At 46.3% G+C, this 24,939-nt stretch overlaps 1 protein-coding gene across 5 annotated transcripts in view; it reads right to left on the bottom strand.

The window, feature by feature from the left end:
- The window catches only part of FAM234A (family with sequence similarity 234 member A), an 87,277-nt gene that overhangs the window by 3,129 nt on the left and 59,209 nt on the right, over positions 1-24,939 (bottom strand). For 2 of the 5 annotated variants that reach the window (XM_078770110.1, XM_068108883.2), the window contains 7 exons: positions 17,815-17,939; positions 16,587-16,749; positions 14,734-14,875; positions 14,447-14,605; positions 10,988-11,069; positions 10,047-10,199; positions 8,649-8,757 (listed from right to left, as the gene is read on the bottom strand). In XM_078770110.1, the coding sequence (XP_078626236.1) occupies positions 8,649-8,757; positions 10,047-10,199; positions 10,988-11,069; positions 14,447-14,605; positions 14,734-14,875; positions 16,587-16,749; positions 17,815-17,939 (933 nt within the window). Of the gene's footprint in view, positions 1-8,648; positions 8,758-10,046; positions 10,200-10,987; positions 11,070-11,819; positions 11,924-14,446; positions 14,606-14,733; positions 14,876-16,586; positions 16,750-17,814; positions 17,940-24,939 lie in introns of those variants that run through there. The other 3 variants (XR_013621842.1, XM_068108887.2, XR_010983457.2) reach the window with 3 other exon arrangements.

Below are 24,939 nucleotides of genomic sequence, written 5' to 3'. Positions count from 1 at the left end.
GGCCGAACTGCCGACGCAATTGGCGGCCGCTCTACCGAGCCGACCACCTCCAGCACGACGACCGAGGCCTCCACCTGACCAAGCGTGGTGTTACTATCATGCCAGGTTCGGACAGAAGGCCCGGACATGCCGACCCCCGTGCACCTTCGGCAGGCCGGGAAACGGCCGGGCCGGCGTTCATTACCAGCCATGAGCGCCGGCCACACGGGCAACTTACTGTTCATCACGGATAAAGCGTCCGGACGGCGCTTCCTGTGCGACACCGGCGCCCAACTGAGCGTCATACCCGCCTCTGACCAGGACAGGCAATCCGCGGTTTGCGGCCCCTCCTTGGTTGCGGCCAACGGATCGACTATCCGCACCTTCGGCCCGCGCAACGTCACCCTCTGCTTCGGCGGCCAACGCTTTGCTTGGACGTTTGTAACCGCCAACGTGCCCATGGCTCTGCTAGGCGCCGACTTCCTCTGCGCACACGGACTGCTGGTGGACGTCCAACGGCGTCGTTTAATCAACGCTGAAACCTTCAGCTCCCTGGTATGCACATTGAGCAGCTCCGCGCCGACCGAGCTGGCATGCACCGTCCCGGCGGCGAACGAGTTTGCTCGCCTGCTCACGGAGTTCCCGGCCCTCACGCGGCCGACGTTTTCGGCCGTCGCAGTACGGCATGGGATCGAGCACCACATACCAACCACGGGCCCGCCGGTCTACGCCAGGGCCCGCCGCCTCGACCCAGCCAAGCTCGCCGTAGCGAAGGCCGAATTCGACGCGTTGGAGCACCTCGGCATCGTGCGGCGCTCCGATAGCGCGTGGGCCTCGCCACTGCACATCGTGCCAATGCCGGGGGGTGGATGGCGCCCGTGTGGCGACTACCGCCGTCTCAATGACGCTACCACCCCCGACAGGTACCCGATCCCGCATATCCAAGACTTCTCCGCCCGTCTGGCGGGACGGGTCATTTTTTCGAAAATTGATCTCATACGGGGATATCACCAGGTACCTGTCAGGGCGGCCGACGTCCCTAAAACGGCAGTCATCACGCCGTTCGGCTTATTCGAATTCTTGCGGATGCCGTTTGATCTCAAGAACGCGGCTCAGGCGTTCCAGCGCTTGATGGACGGCGTGCTGCGTGACCTGCCGTTCCTTTTCGTTTACCTGGACGACATCCTCGTCGCCAGCACGTCCCGGGCCGAGCACCTCCTCCACCTCCGAACACTGTTCGGGCGCCTCAGCGAGCACGGCCTCATCGTCAACCCGGCCAAATGCCACTTCGGCACGACGGCCGTTGATTTTTTGGGCCACCACATCACCAAGCACGGGGCCGTGCCGCTGCCAACCAAGGTCGAGGCCATCACCACGTTCCCGCGTCCCCGCACCATAAAGGCCCTGCAGGAATTCCTGGGAATGGTGAATTTTTATCACCGCTTCGTGCCCCGCGCTGCTCAACTCATGCGGCCCCTCTACGAAGCCCTCCGGGGCAAGCCGGCCAAGCACGACATCGCCTGGTCCGCAGCAATGGATGCGGCCTTCCAACGCTCAAAGCGGGCCCTCGCCGACGCAACACTGCTCGCTCACCCGGTGCTCAACGCTCCCATCGCCCTCACCACGGATGCCTCCGACTACGCGGTGGGCGCCGTACATGAGCAATGGGTGAACGGGGTTTGGCAGCCACTCGCTTTTTTCAGCCGGCAGCTCCGGCCGAACGAGCTCAAATACAGCACGTTTGACCGGGAGCTCCTCGGTCTACACCTGGCCGTCCGCCATTTCCGCCACCTCCTGGAGGGCCGACCTTTCACGGCGTTCGTCGACCACAAGCCGTTGGTTTACGCCATGGCCAAGGTCACGGAGCCATGGTCGGCCCGCCAACAGCGCCACCTCTCCGCCGTGTCGGAGTTTACCACGGACATCCGGCACGTCGCCGGCAAAAACAACGCCGTGGCCGACTGTCTTTCCCGGGCCAGCGCGAACGCGGTACACCTGGGCGTGGATTTTGCGCTTATGGCGGCGGACCAAACCACCGACACCACGGTGCAAGCCCTCCGGGCGGCGGACACGGGCCTCCGCCTGGCCGACATCCCCTGCGCGGACACTGTCCTGCTCTGCGACGTCTCCCAAGGCCAGCCTCGCCCCATCGTGCCCGTCACCTGGCAACGCCGCATCTTCGCCTCCCTCCACGGCCTTTCCCACCCGGGCCGGAAAGCTTCCCAGAAGCTGGTGTCGGCGCGTTTCGTCTGGCACGGCCTTCGTCGGGACGTCCGCGATTGGACCAGCACCTGCACGGCCTGCCAACGGGCCAAGGTCCACCGACACACCCAGGCCCCGCTGGCACCTTTCACCGTGCCCGAACGACGTTTCGACCACGTCAACGTGGATCTGGTGGGCCCCCTCCCCCCGTCACGGGGGTTCACACACCTGCTCACCATGGTGGACAGGACCACCAGGTGGCCGGAGGCCGTTCCCCTCGTCTCCACCACCACCGCCGACGTGGCGCAGGCTTTCATCGCCACCTGGGTCGCCCGCTTCGGCGCACCGGCGGACATCTCATCAGACCGCGGACCACAGTTCACCTCCGAGCTGTGGGGCGCGGTCGCCCGCAACCTGGGGGTCAAGCTCCACCGTACTACGGCCTACCACCCCCAAGCAAACGGGTTGTGCGAGCGATTCCACCGCTCCATGAAGGCCGCGCTCATGGCCGGCCTTCAAGACAGCGGTTGGGCCGACCGGCTGCCGTGGGTCCTTTTGGGCCTTCGCACGGCCCCCAAGGAGGACCTCCAGGCATCCACCGCCGAGCTTGTCTATGGCCAGGTGCTACGCGTCCCGGGCGAATTCGTGCCCGACGCTACCAGTCCCTGGTCCGCAGCTCACCAGCGCTCGGACTTCCAGGAGGCCGCCCGACGGTTTGCCCCCGTGCCAACATCCCACCACGGTGACCCCCAGTCCTACGTCCCCCCAGCACTCCGCACAGCGGAGTTTGTTTTTGTGCGTCACGACGCACATCGGTGGCCACTCCAGCCGCCGTACGACGGGCCCTTCCGGGTGCTGCGACGGGACGACAAGTCGTTCGTCATCGACATCGGCGGCAGGTCGGACCGGATTGCAGTGGACCGCCTCAAGCCGGTGCACGTGGACGTCGACCACCCACCACGGGTGGCCCTTCCGCCGCGGCGAGGCCGCCCCCCGTCCACGGTGCCCCCCACTCGACCGCCCACCACCTCACCGGACCCCCTCCCACGACCCGCCAGGGGTCGCTTCGGCCGGGTCATCAGGACCCCCCTCAAATTGACCCTGCCGGTGCAAGTCGATTCTGGGGGGACGTGTGTAGCGGCTGCCGCTGGGTTTTCACAATCGCCTTGCACCTATCAAGGACGCGGAGCGATCACCATGCCGGGCTCGTCCAGGACGCCCGGGCAGGCCCGCGCTCAACTTGCCAGGCCTCGGTCGGGACGCCCGGGCATGCCCGGGCATGCCCGGGCAGGCTCGCCCTCAACTTGCCAGGCCGCAGCCAGGACGCTGGGCCACGCCCCCTGGCGCCGGGCCTGGGGCAAACCCCCTGGGATAATAGATATATATTGCTGACCGATAAACGGGTTTTCAGAGTGCCTGAGTGTTTGATTTCATTAAAGCAACTCGGATGAATTCTAGCTTTTTGTCGCGTCCATTCTTCCGATCGACGTGGGAGCCCCAGCTCCTTCAACATCATCATTAAAAAAAAAAAAAAAAAAAAAAAAAAAAAAAACATACATACATACATCATCATTAACATATTTTATTCCCCATGGAGAGTTTTTACAATGAGCCATGTCTCAATTTTTTCTATTCAGCACTGAGATATAGAGGTGCAAAGTTTTAAGGTTTTTCCAAGATGGCGGCCGAACCACGTGACCGATGACGTCATCATTATTCTTTTTTTCTCCACCAGTTTATGCTGACATGGCGCTCAAGAAATTGCATCTTGATTGGATGAAGTTTTGTACTTGTCGAATTATCGAATTATGACCTCATAATGGAGGCCTTGGGCCTAGAGAGTTAAAAATTGGGCACAGTCTATTCCAGGGCAAGACAAATGTGTGTGTGTAAAGTATGGCGATTCTATGTGCAACGACGTAGACGTTGTACTGCACACAAACAAATAGACAGACAGACAGACAGACAGATAGACAAACCAACCAACCAACATACTTGCCGGAATTTTTCCCGGCAAGTAACAAACAAGGAATATGTCGTGCATAGCACGATACTTGTGAAATCCCTAAAATAAGTTGTTGGCCTTTGATGACCTCAAAAATAATTGGTGCTTGAAATCAGTGGCCTGGTATGCAAAACCTCTTCAAATTTCAAGCCAATCAGATAAAAATTGAGGATTTTAGAAATTTGGCCTATGTTGACCTTTTGGCCAATGTTGACCTTAAAATTAGTTGGGGGTTGAATTCAGTGACCAGATATGCAAATCCTCTTAAAATTTCAAGTTAATCGGATGAAAATTGAGGATTTTTGAAATCTGGCTTATGTTGACCTTTTGGCCTATGTTAACCTCACAAATACTTGGTGGTTGAATTCAGTGTCCAGATATGCAAATCCTCTTAAAATTTAAGTAAATCGGATGAAAATTGATGATTTTAGAAATCTGGTCTATGTTGACCTTTTGGCCTATGTTGACCTAAATATAATTGGTGATTGAATTCAGTGTCCAGATATGCCAATCTTCTTCAAATTTCACGTCAATCAGATGAAAATTGAGCATTTTAGAAATATGACAAAGTTGTTGACCTTTGACCAAATAGACCAAGAAAATAGACCAAAGTTTGACCTTTTGATCCCAAAAACAATAGGCTTCTTGCTTATGAACAATTCCACCGTTTGGTGAAGTTTTGTGAAGATCAGTTGAAAATTGTGACCTGTAGCGACTGACATACAGACAGACAAACAAACAAACAAACAAAGACAGAAAAACCAAAATACTTGAAAAATCTTCGATTTTCGCAAGTAACAAACAAACAAGAAAGAAAACGGAGTGAAAACCGAGTACGCGCGTCATCAGCGCGCGTCATCGCCGGGCCCCCTTAGGTGCCCGGCGATGACCTTTGGTCTATGTTGACCTATTGACCTTTTGACCTTGGGGGATGGAATAGGAAAGGAGCGGTGTACAAAAAGCACTACCAAAAATATGTATATATAAATAAATATCAAAGCACCAAAAATTATTCATCATCATCAACATCCCTCAACTCTTAAATCATCTCCCCAAAGATATCAAACATATATTCATCAGCTGAATTTCTCGAAATTCCTGTATCTGGGATTACTTTTTTTCATAGCATTATACAGTACGAATGAGATTTGTTTTGGATTTCTAAAAGAGTTCCATATTGCATCAACTTTAAAACACGATCATTATTTAATATTCTAATTAAATCTGTATTTGTCGGTTTATCAACTTCAGTGTAAAGACATTCTGAAATTGAAAATCTCCAATTTTGATGTTGTCCAGTTTTCTTATAAATAACTTATTCTTCTCCTCTTCCTTTTATAAGGGGTGTGAGGTCCAATGGCACCAAGCTTCTGCGCTGCCTCAGACACAATACTCCTCCACTTCCCTCTGTCCTCGGGCAACTCTCTCCACTCTCCAACCACCCCAACCTCACAATCTGCCCATCTCAACCGTGGTCGACCCTGCTCCCGCAACCTATCCGCTCTCTTTGTCATTCTCTATTCCTCCATCCGTACAACGTGGCAGAGCCCACTTCAGCTGGCATCTTACCAATCCACCCGTCAAGCTCACCTGCACACCAATCTCCTCTCTCAGTTCGTCCATTCTCTTTCTATCCACTCTCTTCACTCCCACAATCCTCCCGACACAGTTGTTCTCGCAAACCTCTGTTGCCTCTCGCAAGCCTCTGTTGTTATCTCCGTCAGTGCCACCGTTTCCCGACCGTAAATGCAAGCTGGCGTCACACAAGAAACCGCTTCCTGCCTGGCAGAGCTAGTACCATCTTGATCCCTTTGGGACGTTCTGTTCATTAATCAGCAGCGCTGCCCAGGCTGACGTTTTTCTTGTAAATAACTTTGAACACAAAAATGATAATTTTCTTCATACTTAATACTCCTTCAGATGTTCTTTCAGCAGGTTTTATTCTAGATGTTCTTTCAGGTATTGAAGGTATACTTAGATATTTCAAATGTTTTCTAAATCCTCTTCCTACCATGTATCAATAAATATTTGTTTCAGAAATATATGAAGATTAATATGACATGAATTAATATGACATGATTAATATGACTAATCACTCTGGGAGGGAGGGGTGTGAGGAGGGGCGGTGGGAGTGAGGAAGGTGGGAGTGAGGAGGGTGGGAGAGTGAAGAGGGGGAAGGGTGGTAGTGAGGAGGGGAAAGGGGTGTTCTGGACTTGCATTTTGTAGGGGGAGGGGTTCTCGACTCATGTTTGGTAGTGGGACTTGAGGGTAAAGGGGGAAAGAGGGGGTGCATCTTTATCATTACTCGTCAATAAACGGCTATCTTGGTATTCTGGTGTATTTTGTGTCATCGACAGTGAATAAAGCGTTTTAACCACATTTGGGAAAAGCAAATAATTAAAATAAAAGCTGCCTTTTGAATCCAACAACCCCTGTTTCGTCGCCTTTAACTTGCCACATGTCATATCAAAATCTCCCCCCTGAGAGACAAATTCATTGATAAGGCCAAAATAAGTCATGGTCTCGATGTTTATCCTCATCGCCATGTAATGAATTACCAAGTTTCTTGTAGAGCGCTCGCCAAGTGGCTTAAGTTATATACACTTTGTTATAAGAATCATCAATTTCTTTAAATTTTCAGATTTAGACACTTAATTAGCCCACATACTCCGATCCTCAAAACAGAAGACAGATTTTGATTATATACTCCAATTAGTCCGTGAGAGTGCTTTTAGTAATTCGTCCATTTTTGATTAGGCTGAAACTAAATGGTGCGGTAAGACCCCCGAGAGGTGAATGCGGGCTGAACAAGATGGCGCGCAGCCATCTTGGTAAGCTTTTTAAAATTTTTGATGAGCACCCCCTTAATTATTTCAAAATGGATGTTTACATTTACCTAAATACCCAGTTTTCATTCATGCACTCCCTTGGAGTTGCCTTAGTATGCATGCAATGTTTGGGCCCGCTATGTTTCATGGTTTTGGAATTATAGAGGAGACACACTGACTGACACACCGACACGCACTGGCATTCATGATTATAGATTGGATAAAATATATTTGTGTTGACAATTAATATTTTAAGGTTTTGTAATTTATCTAAAAGTGCTGAGGCTTCATCAAAATAATTATGTATAGCGAAATAGGGATAAGAGTCTTAAGTAATTGTGATGGATCATTTGGAAGAAAGGGAACATTGATACTCAAACCAAGTTCCTTATTTAAAACTTCGATAATATACATTTCCTCCTTGTTCTTATTTTTAGGTCTTTATAATCAAGTGAGTCCAACAAATTCACATAAATATTTTATCATCCTCATTTGTATATCCTACAGTTTATGAAAATAAACTGAAGCTTGGTGTCCATCTTTGGTTGGAACATTAACCCTAACCCAGTTTTTCAAAGAGATTAATTGAACATTTGGTCAATATAACTCAAGAACATCAATTAATCATTAAATGTAAATACCTTTTAACCTTGCTTTAGTTTTGTGGCAATTTGCTTAACATTAATGAGGGTGCCAAAATGTCTTGATTTTATCACCAGAGTTGAGTTTATGAATGCCATAAAACCAACAGATATTGCTTCTCGTTTGGAACTAGCAAAAGAGGTTGGTGATGCAACATCAAATAATTAACACATTAAGGCCAAAAAACCAACAAGAAAGAGCAATCAGAGATTGCAGACCCTAGCCAGGATGTTTTTTAGTGGTTCTTAAGGCTTTTGTGTTAAAACAAATATGGCGGCCAAACCACATGACCGATGACGTCATAGTTTTTTTTCTCCACCAATTGATCTCTAGATGATGCTGAATAACTTTCATTTTAATCAGATGAAGTGTTGTACTTGTCGAGTTTTGACGTCACAATGGAGGCACCTATAACATCATCATTAACATATATTATTCCCCATGGAGAGTTCTTTACAATGAGCCATGTCTTAATTTTTCTCTGCTGCGCTTTTGTAGATATAGAGGTACAAAGTTTTCGGTTTTTCCAAGATGGCGCCCATACCACGTGACCTATGACATCGTAATTATCATTAAAAAAATTATATAGGTGGAGGTGCACCTATGGTGAAAATTTCCTGTCAATCGGACCAACAGTTGTAGAGAAAATCATATTTATTCTGTGCGGACAAACAGACAGACAGACAAAGAAGACGGACTCAAATGCTATACCCTCTCCTCTGGCGAGGATAATAATATTTACTCCTTCCCTCTTTCCTCCACACTGTAGACACCATGCATTTTTCTATCGTTTTGTATTGTTTTTAAATTTGGTCATAAGGTTCTTACAGCTTTTTGTTCACGCTATGTTGGCGAAGCTCTTCCACTGCCAGGCAATCAGGAAACCAAATATATTTTGTATCAAGATCACAGTTACAAGCCAGTTAAGCATGTGATTGGTGAACCTCCACCGCTTGTGTTAGACATGAGGAGAAAGCTGAAGCTATATTTACCATTGCTCAAAATAGGCCTGCTGGAGCTGTTGGCAAGAGCAGACAAGGTGCGAGGTAGATCTGCATGAAGCATCCACAAGCTGTATGGAGATCCGGTTCTGCTACAGTTCTGCACAGACAAGGCAACTTTATGGTGCATGGCAGAAAGCACTTGAACTTAGGGATGCAGGAACAAGTAGCATCAAAACATACAGGTCTTAAGATGAGTCTTACAGACTGCAGTGCAAGTTCATAGAATGGAATGCAAAAATGTAACGATTCACGGCAGTATATTTCATCATGGAGCTATAAAACAAAATTTATTGTGAATGCATCGATGGATATGCCCCCGCCCAAGTTAAGTGTCAACTTGCTGTTACTTTTGATTTCAATTAAAGGTCACATGAAAAATTTAAGGTCATTATGAGAGAGAAAAGAGATAAGTAGATGAGACAACATCAAATGCTTCGAAGTCGAGTTATGGGCTGGAAAATGATTTTCAAAGGGCATATGACCTTTCACCTGTTGAACCCAAAAATGAAACTGGCCATATTTGTATTACACTCCATACTTATTTATGCCAAGTTAGGTTAAAATTCTTCCAGTGGTTCACAAAATATTGTAGTAACAAAATGATTTTCAATGAAAGGGCACATGCCTTTTGACCTTTTCTCTGATATTTTGAACCCAAAATTTAATAATTTCATCTGTCTATACTTGGGTCAAGTTTGGTTGGAATTCCTTCTGTGATTTGTGGTAACAAAAAAACTGATAATGGGTGGACGGGCGAACCGACAACCTGAAAGCCCGTCTCCGACCTTCGGCTCCGGAGGCATAAACCTATGAATCACTTACATTACAGATCATAAGCTTATTAATTGTTTCTATTTAACGGCCACTATTATCCCACCTTGTGGGGCCGGCCGGGGGAAGCTTGGCCCAAGTCTTTAACGAAATGGCCTGGCCAGACCTGACATTCGCCTAGTTATGGCAGGAACTTGGAATTTGGCCATGGTGCCGCTGATAACTCCCCAACTCTTCGAGAAGGACACCATGGGATCTTTACAGTCTTCCAGCTGATGCTAGCAGACAGGACTCTCAGTTTAACGTCGAACTGAGGGATGGCACACACATTGATGAATCACCCTGCCTGTGAAACCCCGAACTGACAATTTATAGCTGGGTCGGGATTCAAACCCAGGCTAGGCAGCTAGGAGGCGAGTGTGCATACCTCCAGGTCTAGGCCATCCTGTCAGCCCTTAGATCATAAACTTAAAAAACTATTAAATTTTTTGAGATAAAACACTTTCCACCTATTTTGCTGAAGATTTCCAAGTGTATCGAGCAAAGTTATCTTGAAACATATATTGATCCAATGTCTCCTAAATACAAATGGAAACAAGGAAAAGAACAACTTACAGTTGATTCACTCTCCAATGGTTTTCCAAGGCTCCAGAAACCAAATGCAAAAAGGTCATTCCTGAATGGCAGGACCGACGGTGGAGGAACCTTACCACCACACGTCCTTGCTGTCCACACCTCCTGGCCACTTGCCCCATCCAGCAATGAAACCTAGAAAGCCAAGGAAACGCCACCATTTGTACCATGCGGGAAAGCTCCAAGGAAATGCCATCATTTGTGTTATGTGGGAAAGCTCCAAGAAGATGCCATCATTTGTGTCATGCGGGAAAGCTCCAAGGAAATGCCATCATTTGTGTCATGCAGGAAAGCTCCAAGAATATGACATCATTTGTGTCATGCGGGAAAAGCTCCAAGAAGATGCCATCATTTGTGTCATGCGGGAAAGCTCCAAGGAAATGCCATCATTTGTGTCATGCAGGAAAGCTCCAAGAAGATGCCATCATTTGTGTCATGCGGGAAAGCTCCAAGGAAATGCCATCATTTGTGCCATGTGGGAAAGCTCCAAGAAGATGCCATCATTTGTGTCATGCAGGAAAGCTCCAAGGAAATGCCACCATTTGTGTCATGCAGGAAAGCTCCAAGGAAATGCCACCATTTGTGTCATGCAGGAAAGCTCCAAGGAAATGCCACCATTTGTGTCATGCAGGAAAGCTCCAAGGAAATGCCACCACTTGTGCCATGTGGGAAAGCTCCAAGGAAATGCCATAATTTGTGTTATGCGGGAAAGCTCCAAGGAAATGCCACCACTTGTGCCATGTGGGAAAGCTCCAAGGAAATGCCATAATTTGTGTCATGCGGGAAAGCTCCAAGGAAATGCCATCATTTGTGTCAAGCGGGAAAGCTCCAAGGAAATGCCATCATTTGTGTCATGCCGGAAAGCTCTTTTGATAGGACATTCAACAACCGAACATTTCATATTAATCGATAATTAAATGCACCTTTGAAAATCCAGAGCCATTCAATGTTTGCACCATGATGCCAGCCAAAGAGTCATTGCCGAAACGACCAAACGCTGGACAACTGCAAAAAATATGGGCGTGAAATATTAATTCTTTTGCCAAAATAAATATTTTATGGTTAAAAAAATGCTGTGACAAGTTCATCAAAAAATAATTTTCATCTTTTTAACACTAAAATTGTTATAAACCTGTGTGTATGTGTGTGTGTGTGTGTGTGTGTGTGTGTGTGTGTGTGTGTGTGTGTGTGTGTGTGTGTGTGTGTGTGTGTGTGTGTGTGTGTGTGTGTGTGTGTGTGTGTGGGGTTGGATATATAGTTGCGGAAATGAATTATACGGTCTAATTTTACATAGATTAGAATCGTTATTTCTCTTAGTTCATGTTTCAGCACAGGTGTGAAGTAAAATGCAATGTAATAGGAATACGCGGTACGCGTCGATAATTGTATGGAAAGTATAATTGTCTCCTCTCGCAAATGTTCTTTCTCTAAAACCGTTTTTCCCTGAGCCCTTTTTATTGTTTAATCCCCTGTGAATCTGTCTTTCATGTCCTCTTTGAAGACCTTGGCATTGAGGGACAAGTGGGGCTCAAGTTCAGACACGCTCGTGCCGGGTCTCAAACTTGAGATGGACCGAGAGGTTTAGGGGCGGAGCTTTGGCTTGCGCGACACTTGAACGGCCAATGGGCGTAGAGGGGGCAGGGCTAGGTGATCTCACGGGGTATATGCCGAGCTACTAAAATGGCTCAGTCAGTTGAGTTAAGTATGTCGAGTCTGCAGTTGATACAGGAGAAGGGAAGCAGACAAACAGCTCACCAGATGGGAAGACGGAGCCAACACTCTCCCATCATCGCGCCAACACTCTCCAATCATTGTGCTAATAAAAGGGCTGGCAGTCAGTCGAGTTGATTCAGTCGAGTCTGCAATTGAGAGTGGAGTAGGGAAACAGATTGACAGCTTGTCCCTTGCTCTTTTTCTCCCTGGTCTCTTTCTCCCTGGTGTTCTCCTGTGGAATGCTTGAGGCCTCAGGTTAGATAAGGATCCTCCCCGTTTGTACGAAACACCATGACACGTATATTACTCTCCATTGAGAGACAACAAATGAAGAGGTGGAGAAAACCAAAGAAGAGGCAAATAAAACAAAAGATGGTAGAGAAAATAAAGGAGGAGGTTACAGAATGTGTTGAGGCTGTGAGAAATGATGTGATGATGGCTTTACAGGGGCAGGATTGGAGGCTTAGATGCCCTGAAGTCGTACCTTGAAGGAGGAGGTACGACACTGCAACCAGATGAGGACCCCAATCTCCCCCAGCAGAGTGAGTGTAAAATGGAGTGAGTTGAGTGTGTGGGGGTTGTGGAATGCCATATATGTGCCCACACAGAAGGAGATTTATCAGAGGTCGATGCGGACAGTGAGATATATAGCAGCACCAAAGGGTGCGAGCCTCCATCAATTGGAAAAGCAGGGGGTCTGGGAGGAATGCGTCCCACTATGGTCTTCCAAGGACCAGCGTACGCGGCACGGCTTCAGGGATCTTGTACGGTAGGTACCCTCTGGCGATGGTAAGAGTAACCTGGGGTCGTTTTTGGCGCAATTTTATTGTGTAGTGAGAGGAGGGATGCACTTGATGATAACTTTATGCAGGGTGATGGCAGAGGTTTTAACCATTATGCCAGATGGTCCAGCCCCACTGTCAGACCTCATTTCAGCCCTACACGTCGATTTGGCATAGAGCAGCAAAGCGAGCTTGTTAAAGCTCAGCTTGCTACGAGAAGGAAGAGACCTGACGAGTCGGTGGCGGAATTGGTCCATGACATACGCCGGGCTGTTAGACTTGTGCATGCCAACAAAGCCACCCCCTACCCAGGAGAGTGTAGCCCAAGACATCTTCATCCAGGCCATGCCAGACCCGGAGCTGAAGTTCCAGCTGCCGGTATGTCGGCAGGGCACCGTACATATCTAAATTTGTTCAACAACTCCAAGGATGGATTGGTCATGAATGTTCATGAGTCGTCAAACTTATGTAGCAACCGGAAACGGTGCCCCCTTAATACTGTGACTGTTTGTGAATTATACGGGGAGTGGTTATAGTTATAATTTCCATGGATATATTTTTCACACACTACGCACCCTGAGCCTCCACTCTAGCTTAAGGCTTGATCTGTTCTTAGGCGCCATGATGGTACATGGCGTGGCAGTGCGATGAGCAGGATCTTTTTTGTTTTTTCCCGGAAATAGAGTGCATCAATGACTTTTTAAGTCACTTCATCAGGTACTTCATGTGTATTTGAAGGAGGGCGACATCAGAGGTAGATAAACTAGGCAATTTCAACCAACAGTAAATTACAACACAACACAACACAACACAACACAACACACGCACACAACTATCACTGTGAAGCATTTTACTGGTGATCATAACAATTTACGAACACATGATCAATGAAACATCAGCAGAAACACAAGCCAAATGTATAGCGGTCGTCATATGTTGATTAATACCTCTGCCACCAATTTGTAATATCTTTGTTTCGAGGATTTGCGGATGTACGTGACAAAGCGTGTGACTTGTGTCCACGTTCAACTTGCTGTGACAAAGCAATCTTTACCTCCGCCACCGAAGGTGGATGGCGGTTATGTTTTCACCCCTGTCTGTCTGTCTGTCCGTTTGTGACCAAGATATCTCAAAACGTTGTGGACGGATTCGGACTAAATTTGGCAGAAATATAGCGTATGTGACACCGACGAAATGATTAGATTTTGGTGAAGGTCCGAATTCGGATCCGGCTGCTAGAACTTTTAAGTGATTCTTCACCATTGGGAGATAGGGCGAAAAACGATACATAGCAGGATATCTCAAAAGGTTGTGGACGGATTTGGACGAAACTTGGTGGAGAGGTTGGGTGTGTGGCAAGGACGAATCGATTCAATTTTGGTGAAGATCCAGATCCGGATCCAGCTAGTAGAATTTTTAAAGTGATTCTTCACCATTGGAAGATAGGGACAAAAACGATATATAGCAGGATATCTCAAAAAGTTGTGGACGGATGATTTCGATTAAATGTGATTCTTTATGGTGATTTTCTGGTCTACTCTAGGATACAATACGTAAACTGTTCACTTGGCGGAGGTATGCTGTCCACTGGGTGCCGCTCTAGTTTCACAATATGTCACAGTGTGAAAACTACTGCAATGTCTATTCTTTCCACGAGAAATGATGTGTCTGACAAAGCAACCACCGTATGTTGGCAATAACCCTTCACCTGAATGTACTTACATCTGACATGACACTAAACCACAGCATCACGCGTGTGGCCAGTCATCAATGCAATTTCAAACTGGTACAGATCATTAGCTTCATTAATGTCTGTCATTAAAATGATGCAACTCTTACATAAGTCTTGTTTACTGGTAAAATATAAGGATATCAAGAGTGATGAACCTGTACACAGGGCCAAGGGAGATGTTCCAGAGGCTGTAGGTGAGGGATGGCCCAGTCAGAAGTGTCATCTGCCACGATGTCATGAGCAACAGGGAAGAATTGTCACCCCCTCCATTACCGGGAATCAAGGTAAGCTGGATGAAAGGGCCATGCCTCGACCTATGGGACCGCAGAGATCATATGTAGGACAAGGACATCAATATATGCCATGCTGAAAAACCTTAAGATGTATAAAGAATGATTCCGATTTAGAATCCCATTGTTGTTTTTTAATCACTTGTTATTACCGAAACAAGGTGCGAGGAGAAAGCCCCAATGGCTTGTGCTGCTTCTCGGAGACGACGGATGTCCTTACGGCTGAGAGGATCGCAGACTGGATCAGGGCCAGTTTGTACATCTGACTCACAGAAAGAGCAAGCAGCTTTTGGCCTGGGCAAGGTGGAGTAGGAAATGGATTTAGATCTACCATGACAGAAGTGAAACTTGAGCTAAAACAAAAAAATACAATATATCCTCGATTTATGCTCGAGATGCGTTCCTGAAAACACGTGTAAATCGAAAATGTGTCGAAAGAAAAAGTTTTTCCCATTGGAATATTGTGAAAAACTGAGGATGCGTTCCTGGGAAGTAATTTTCGGTCATCCTAAGTTAACTAAAGTGAATACTGAAGAAGTACAAACTATGTAAATTCATACAGAACATAAATATATATAGGAATAGGTTAATACTAATGACAGTATCTAAATAGGTAAATGGAGAACATAGATAAATATTTATTTTAATAAATTACTGCAAGTAAATGCATGTCGATGCCCGACCCGAGAGGGTTGGATTACGATTAGAGAGATTATTGAGACCGTGAGGCAGAGCTTTCTGCCTCTTCGTCTGATATCGGGCTGGTTTCATGCATGGTTGGGCAAGATTCCTTTTCTTGTTGAAGGAGTTGATGGGATTTCATGTTGTTTGAAGAAGGGAAGAGTGGTCTGGACATCTTTCTTCTTCTTCTGGTATACTGTAGCTCCTTATAGCAATTCCACTTATTATAAAGGGTTTTGGGAAGGTTTGCAAAAATATATTCTAAATGAAATTCAATCACTCAATAGTTCAGACCACATGCGACTGTAACCGAACCCGAACCCAGAACTGAACCCAGAACTGGATCCGCCATAAAAAACATACAAACTTAATTCAACATCGGTAACGAGCAGTGAGACACCAACCAGAGGGCAAGCCCCGGAGAGAGGGTGGGTCTGGTGGGAGGGAACAAAATCTTGGACTGGAACGTAGCATTCAGGATAATGCAAGAAATGCCATCGGAAAACAAAACCAAGACAAGACATGACAACAAAACCCACAAAAACAGTCATTGTAGCTTCATGCCCATAACAGTATGCAACGTAAACATCAACACACGCTGATTCTGTTGTCTGGTCCTCGAGCCACAAAATCATGTTTTTCCATCTCAGTGATCACACCACTCCTTTTCTTGGCAATTCCCTTAGATTTCATCGGCGCAGATCCCTTCATGTTTGAGAATTCTCGCCTTGTGCTCGAGTATCGTTCCAATAATAAGCTGGTTAAGCAAAAGGATGGCAAACGTCTGATTTGCGAAGGACTTTCCCCTCTCTCAGACCATTTTATAATGTCTAATTTAATTTTCAAAGTGTTTCTTGTTGACTTGTGACTTATAGAAATTCTTGAATTGAAGTTGACTTGCACTATTCTTGAATTTCCAAAGGGACCTGTGTTTCTTCGATGCACGAGTATCACTTGCTCATATTAATGCCGTCTTACGTTTCTCTGAATTTCCGATGGACACGAAAATGCAAGCAGAGAGGTTACGGCACAGCATATTTCTGGGGAGAAGTTAATTCACCCCATGAAAAAGTGTTGACGTGAAAATTATTAAGCGTAACTTGAGATAGCCATACTTTGTCAATAGCGACAAAATACAATGCTGCAAACCATAAAAAAGTGGCCATACCATGCGGTACCATGTAACACATAGTATGCATCACCAAAAAGAAAACATTCATAATTTGAGCTGTAAAACTTACAACATTCTGAAAGTTGATGGGGTTTGGTTAAGTTTGAAGAGTACAGGCAGTTTTTAATCTGAGGATAAATGCATAGATCACACCTGTGCTATAGATCACATAGGGGTCTTTGCCATTGTGGAGATGAACAACAGGTGTCGGTGCCTCCTCGTCAATCGGAAAATCATGAGGCACTGGCTGTCCAATGAGTTTTCCATTGGAGCCTGAGAAGAGGTAGAAGAGGGAAGTGTTCTTCCTGGGACCAGCCTGAAAAGAAGGCAATTCATAATCTCCACAACAAACACAGAATGTGGAGCAGGAAATGTCAGGAAGACAAAGCAGAGCACATGTGAAACAAAACAGGAAAAGAAAAGGCACCACCCTTTGAATTAAAAATTGGAATTTGTTTTCATGTGTATATATGTGTACAAATAACTAATGTGTGTGTGTATATATATATATATACTTGCTCAAATTATAAATGTCAGAGGCAGTCGTTAATTGCTGAAATTAGCAGACAAGTACAAACTACTCTTCAATTTTTTGCTCCCCACACCTCAATGAATCTCAATCCAAGTCCCAATTCACCTAAATTTAATTTTTTTTCTTTATCTCACCCTGCGACCTCAGCAATCTGTCTGAACTCACCCAATAAGTAATTAATAAGCATCAAAGCAGTGAAAAAAAGACATCAGCATCTTAATGACCTATTGTTCCCTCACCCAAACAAGCCACGTTTAAATCCTGTCATACAACCTAAAAAGAATCACATCCCTAGATGAAATCAATAAAAGAAAAACTAGACATAATTCAACGTCGCAACGTTGACCAATATGCCTCCGCCCACATTATTACATACATACTTGTACCAAGTTTGATTTATATCCCTTCAGCTGTTCTCGAGTATCACATTTTTACGTGACATGACCTCTGACCTTTGACCTCTTGATGCCAAAATCTAATCAGTTCATCTTTGCAACACAATATATACTTATACCAAGTTTTGTCAAAATCCCATCACTGATTCTCGGGCTAGCACAGTAACAGAAAATTTTTCCGAATGGGACTTCTGACCTTTCACCTCTTGACCACATAATTGAATCAGTTCATATTTGAATCGTTACATATACTTCTACCAAGTTTTGGCATAGTTCCCTTCAGCGTTCTCAAGTTATCACGGTAATGGAAACCTATCATGGACGGACGGACGAACAACCCAAAAATATAATGCCTCCGGCGACTTCTTCAGTAGAGGCATAAAAAAGATTCACCTTTGTTCCGAAGTGAATGCAGACAAGTATGACAGGAAATCAAAGTGGTGTAATTAATTACCTGTGCACATGCAAGCAGAATTTCCACAATTCCATCAGAGTTCAGGTCTGGCAGAAACAGCAGAGGCCAGACCAGATTTATGAGGAGAACGTCGGGAGTTGAACGGATTACCCAAATCATGTGGCCTGACACCAAAGGAAAAAAAGAAATATGAAGGCCAACAAAGACGACATGGCCTGTTTGAAAATTATTGAATGAACACCGAGATCAGAGTGCTGACACAACCACATTAACATCCAATACGTTACACCAATTTGACTGTAGTCTACCAATGTTTTAAATCATGTAAAGTACACCGATATCTCCGAATGTCCTTGCCCTAGATGTCATATATGTGTGAGCTCCTCCATGAGTCTCCAAAGCACAAAATTAAATATATATATATATATATATATATATATATATATATATATATATATATATATATATATATATATATATATAAACACAGTTTGTGTGTGTGTGTGTGTGTGTGTGTGTGTGTGTGTGTGTGTGTGTGTGTGTGTAATGTTACCAATAGACTCCTAAACGGAGAGGCTTACGTGCTTGATATTTGGCATAGACATGGCCATTGAGCCTGGGACGAACATGGCCGAACTCAAAATATTTGACGATCCATATTTTTTATTCATATTTACCTCAGCGCATTTCAGCGCACGGAATCAACGGAATCAGAGCAGGTGGGCGCTGATTCGCTCAGAGCGATCACGTGATGACGCTATGACGCTATGACAAAAAAAATCGCTATGACGCTATGACGCTATGAACGCTATGACGCTATGAAGCTATGAACAATATGAACGCTATGAAAAAAAAAATCGCTATGACGCTATGACCAAAAAAATCGCTCGCTTTACCAAGGGGCTCGCTCTCCCCCCGTTCCCCTCCCCTCCCCCTCCCCTCCCCCACCCGGCAATGCCAGGTACTTCTGCTAGTATATATATATATATATATATATATATATACACATACACACACACACACACACACACACACACACACACACACACACACACACACACACACACACACACACACACACACACACGACCAAACGTATGTGGACACCCGAACATCTCATTCCAAAATCATGGGCATTAATATGGAGTTGGTCCCCCCCTCCCCCTTGCTGTGATAACAGCCTCCACTCTTCTGGGAAGGGTTTCCACTAAATATTGGAACATTGCTGCGGAGATTTGCTTCCATTCAGCCACAAGAGCATTAGTGAGGTCGGGCACTGATGTTGGGCAATTCGGCCTGGCTCGCAGTCGGCGTTCCAATTCATCTCAAAGGTGTTCGATGGGGTGGAGGTCAGGGCTCTGTGCAGACCAGTCCTGTTCTTCCACACCGATCTCGCCAAACCATTTCTGTATGGACCGCGCTTTGAGCACGGGCCATCGTCATGCTGAAACAGGAAAGGGCCTTCCCCAAACTGTTGGCACAAAGTTGGAAGCACACAATCATCTAGAATGTCATTGTTTGCTGTAGAGTTAAGATTTACCTTTCACTGGAACCAAGCGGCCTAGCCCGAACCATGAAAAACAGCCCCAGACCATTATTGCTCCTCCACCAAACTTTACATTTGGCACTATGCATTCGGGCAGGAAGCATTCTCCAGGCGTCCGCCAAACCCAGACCTGTCTGTCGGACTGCCAGATGGTGAAGCGTGATTCATCACTCCAGAGAACGCGATTCCACTGCTCCAGAGTCCAATGGTGGCGAACTTTACACCACTCCAGCCGACGCTTGGCATTGCGCATGGTGATCTTAGGCTTGTGTGTGGCTGTTCGGCCATGGAAACCCATATAATGAAGCTCCCGCCGAACAGTTGTTGTGCTGACTTTGCTTCCAGAGGCATTTTGGAACTCGGTAGTGAGTGTTGCAACTGAGGACAGACGATTTTTAGGCCCTACGCGCTTCAGCACTCGGCGGTCTCGTTTTGTGAGCTTGAATGGCCTACCACTTCGCAGCTGAGCTGTTGTTGCTCCGAGACATTTCCACTTCACAATAACAGCACTTACAGTTGACCGGGGTAGCTCTAGCAGGGCAGAAATTTGATGAACTAACTTGTTGGAAAGGTGGCATCCTATGATTGTGCCACGTTGAGTCACTGAGCTCTTCATTTCGGCACATTCTACTGCCATCTATGGAGATTGCGTGGCTGTGTGCTTGATTATACAGTATAAACCTGTCAGCAATCGGTGTGGCGGAAACAGCCGAATCCACTAATTAGAAGGGGTGTCCGCATACATATATATATTGTTGAGGTTTTGAGACTGTACATATAACATCAATAAAGGTTAAAGGTTTGCCCCCCCCCCCCCATAGTTTAGTCCACAAGCAACACGTAGGCCCATTAGAATTAGTTATGTCATAGTATGTGTAAGAGTAGGCCATTTCCCTAGTGACATCTGCGTTGTGTAAAGAAATAAGCTTAGGTCCTTTTCATTTTGCAGCCACCCTTCATTTTCAACTATGGGCAAACTCGATCCCGCGCCCCATTTGGCATCCCTCAAGTTTGTTACGCTTTGGCCGCCAGCAGCGTCAGCTGCCCGTTGCTCGCTCAAACTAGTCGGGTAACCACGAGGTAGGCCTGAAAAGAGGGAGGAACGCGAGGTCGGGGTGTGGCCGCGACAAGCAGCACGTCAGAGGCGGTGACGGTAAGAACAACAGCCAACCAGGGCTCGGAGGGCGTGGCATGATAGGGCGTGGCAAGAAACGTCTGGTGAGTTCCAGAGGGTTCCAAGGGCGTGGCAATAAAACCCTTGGCGCGAGGCCCCCCACCTCAGTTGAGAGTTGAGAGATGAGAAGGGATGCGCAATTCTGAGTTGAGCTATGAGAAGGGATGCGCAGTTCTGAGTTGAGAGTTGAGATGAGAAGGGAGAGGCGCTTACGAAGAACTGTATGAGGACCGAGCGAACTGGCCGATACGAGAGAACTGATCCGGAGCACTCGTGTGAGAACTGCATTAAGAGGACTGGCGTGCACACGCCAGTTTCGAGCCTTGATTGAGAAGCGCATTGCTCGCGTTTATTGAACTATTACAAACTATTCGCTTATTACGTACGCGGCTGAGCCACGAGTGTAACCGCCAAAGCCAGCCCTACCGATTCACTCTGTAATAATCCCGTGCGCACCAACGACACGTGGAGAGCTCCTGGCCGCTGCCGTCTGTGTTCATCTACTTCGCGGTGCGAGTTGGGGACCAGAGGAAGAGCTGCCTGGACGCCATCCCTGGACCATCGACCTGTTCGTCTGCAACCCCGTGTGAGTGTGTCTGAGTGTGACGGCCCGTTTGTCAAGGGATAAGTTAAGACTGTTTAAGGCTGCACTGTGTATTCTTCTTCTTCTTATTGTACAAAGTGTAAATAAATTCTGTTATTCCTTTTCTTCCCAAATTCGACCGTTTCAGTCATTTCCTCCATTGGGTAAGCGTGGCACGATTACGAACCGCTTGGATCGGGTTTAGTCATTGCTAAAGGCTCGGGTCACGGGTTCGCTACCGCTCGGTGTTTCCACTAACACCCGTGAATCGGGCGGGGCTTATTTCCTCGTTTCTGGGCGGCCTTAGTACTTAGGTAATAGCGAATTCCTAGTCCTAAAACCCGATCTAACGCTGTCCGGGAAGGACGTCATCGGTCCCGGGTCACGTCGGCTAGTCAAAGACAAGGGGACTAATCCCCCCTTGGTAAGGGGAAAAGGCCGGCGCTGAGAATCATCCTTTGTTTAAGATGGGTATTTAAGAAGGGCATTTTAAGGCCCATTTAAGATGGGCCCATTTAAGATGGGCCAGGGAATGTTTCCCAGAACGGGAGCCTCCAGCAGCCAAAACCATCTGGGTGAATGTTAGAAAATACCAAGAGCATGGCACTAGCCTCAACCTCAACAAGGAGAATTCTGGTAGGAGGCGCACTGGGCGATTGTAAAGGAATATTGCAGTAGTAAGGCAGCAAGTTTTTGAGCATCCTAGGGATACCAGCGCAAGACGAAATGGGACGGGATTGCCTTCGGCAACATTCAACCGAATCACAAGACTGGACCTCCACCAGCATCCATATCGGATTCACATCCGGCATCAACTTACGCCAGGTGATTTTGCCAGGAGGCTGGTGCTTGCCAGATGGTTGATACCACGTTGCGAAGCAGATGTCAATTTCCTGCGGTATCTCGTTATTGGCGACGAAGCTGCTTTCGCCATGGACGGCAAGGTCAATACCCATAATGTTCTTGAATATGCACCGACAGGACAACCCCCGGAATTGAATTTTGACACCAACATGAATCGACAAAAGTGGACTGTGGTTGGGACTTTCTGGAAGTGGTCAGGTGATCGGACCATTTTCCTTTCAAAGGAATGTCAATGGTAACAGGTATCTGCAGATGATCAATGATGAAGTTTTACCGCAGCTGGAGGAGAACTTTGAACGACAGGTTCGTGGTGTCTTCAGATATCTCTGGTGGGCCCAGGACGGCGCCCCAGGACATCGTCTTATCGCTGTCCGAGATCGACTGAGGGAACTCTTTGGAGACCGAGTCATCGCCCTCAACCATGCAGTGGAATGGCCGCCAAGATCACCTGACTTCACACCATGTGATTATTTCCTTTGGGGACATTTAAAGAACAAGGTGTTCGTAACTCTTCCCCGTGATCTTGCCGAATTGCAGGGCCGTATTCGACATGAAGTGGATGCTTTGCGCAATGACCCGGCTATGGTCAGACGAGCAGTTCAGGGCATGCTCCGCCGCTGTGAGCTTTGTGTTGAAAGGGGAGGTGGACATGTTGAAGGTGTGGGTGCATAAAGGCCAATCATTCCTGAGAAAAGTTCACATCTGACGTTCATTTTGCACCAATTATCCTGACTTGCATCGATTAGCCAAACTTGTAAAAATGCGATTTGAACTTGTCATTTTCAAAGAACATGTACTCGGTCATGTGTGACAGCAATGATGCATGGAAGGTATCAATGGAAAGCTGAGGATCTCCTCTTAATTAGTAAACCACATGTAAATTGTCAAAATAAATAACCTTTGCATATTAACCCCTTGAATTCGGATTACCGTTTTTTTGATACGCACTGTATATATATATATATATATATATATATATATATATATATATATATATATATATATATATATATATATACATATACATATATATATATATATATATATATATATATATATATATATATAATTAATATATATATATATATATATATATAGATATATATATATATATATATATATATATATATATAGATATATATATATATATATATATATATATAGATATATATATATATATATATATATATATATATATACACAACAACAACAACAACATGCATTTTAAAGGCCATTTTCCCTGCTAGAGCGGGGGTTAGCCTTGCGGTCCCCATGACAATCTTCTCCATTTTGCCTATTTTCTGCATCTCTCCTTGTTAACCCCCTTGCCCGCATTTCTTCTTCCACCATTTTTAGCCAAGTCTTTCTCGGTCTTCCCCGTCTTCTACTTCCTTCTACATTCATTTCCATCACTCTTCTCAACCAGTCACTTTCATCCTTCCTCAACACATGACCAAACCATCTCAACCTGTTCCTCTTCACAGCATCAATCACAGGCTCTATTCCCATCATCTTTCGCAATTCATCATTTGTCTTCCTCTCTCTCAACGATACTCCGCACATCCGTCGAACCATTCGCATTTCCACCCTTTCCAACCTTCGTTGCTGCTCTACGTTCATTACCCATGTCTCGCTCCCATAAATCATAACACTTCTCACACATGCAGCATACACCTTTCCCTTCAGCTTCAACGACACTCCCCTCATCATCAGCACGCCACCCAGTTCCCGAAACTTCTTCCATGCACATCTCACTCGAGCAACCGTTGCCGAGTCTGATCCACCTTCTCCATTAAGCATGTCTCCGAGGTAGCAAAATGTTTTCACACCTTCCAGCTTCACGCCGTCTCCAAGATCCAACTCAACATTTCCTCCATCTGCAGCTCCCTCTGTGCACACCTTACATTTGAATGTAGCTGCCGCACTGGTTAATGACCCTCTCAGACCACTACATTTTTGATGAACCCACTCAGCGCACATTGTACATTGAATGGAGTTCACTCCGACACCCTTCCTACACACAGCACAGGGCCACTTCCCAGTTCTTTCAACCTCACCACATGCTTTACCACTTGCCATCACCTTCATCTTTCCGATATTCACCTGCAGACCTTTTGTCTCCATACATTCCTTCCACGTGTTCATCTTTTCCTTCAGTCCATCCATACTTTCCGCAATCAACACCAGATCATCTGCATACAACAACTCCCACGGTAAACCCTCCTTTATGTTCTGAGCCAGCACCTCCATCACAGCTACAAATAGTAGTGGACTTAGTACCGACCCCTGATGCACTCCCACCTTTACCTCAAACTCACCACTGTTCCCGTCCTTCGTCCTTACAGCTGTGCGCGCTCTTTTGTACATTGCCATCACTACTCTGATCAACCATTCCTCCACTCCTAACTTCCTCAATGCCCATGTCAATACTTTGCGTGGTCAATGCGTGGTCAATGCCTATCGAATGCTTTCTCCAGATCAACAAACCCAAGAAACAACTTCTTCCTCTTCTCCATGTACTTCTCCTGCAACTGCCTCACAATGAAAAGCGCGTCTGTCGTTCCTCTTCCTGGCATGAATCCAAACTGCATTTCGTCGATCTTCACTTTCTTCCTTATCCTCCTCTCCAACGCCCTTTCCAATACCTTCATTCCATGCTCCAATAACTTTATCGCTCGGTACGAGCCACACTCCAGAGTTGTATAGAGGGACGAGGGTACTCAGTTCCCAATCCACTGGAATGCGGCCTTCTTTCACCACCAGATTACAGATCTCTGTCATTCTCTTCACACCCCAACTTCCTGCTGCCTTCAACATATCTCCCACAACTCCCGTCGGCCCTCCCGCTTTTCTACCCTTCATTGCTTTTATCGCTTCCTCAACTTCCTTCTCAGTTATCTTCTCTGCCGGTCCTAAAACTGGGTTACTCTCTATGTTGCCATCCCATTCATTCTCTGTATTCAACAGCATTTCCATATATCTTTTCCATCTTCCTTT

The sequence above is a fragment of the Myxine glutinosa genome, chromosome 1 (assembly GCF_964187855.1).
Source record: "Myxine glutinosa chromosome 1, kmMyxGlut1.1, whole genome shotgun sequence".
NCBI classification, from domain to species: domain Eukaryota; kingdom Metazoa; phylum Chordata; class Myxini; order Myxiniformes; family Myxinidae; genus Myxine; species Myxine glutinosa.
Note: the sequence above shows the minus strand (reverse complement) of the source record. Positions and strands in the feature narration are given on the sequence as shown.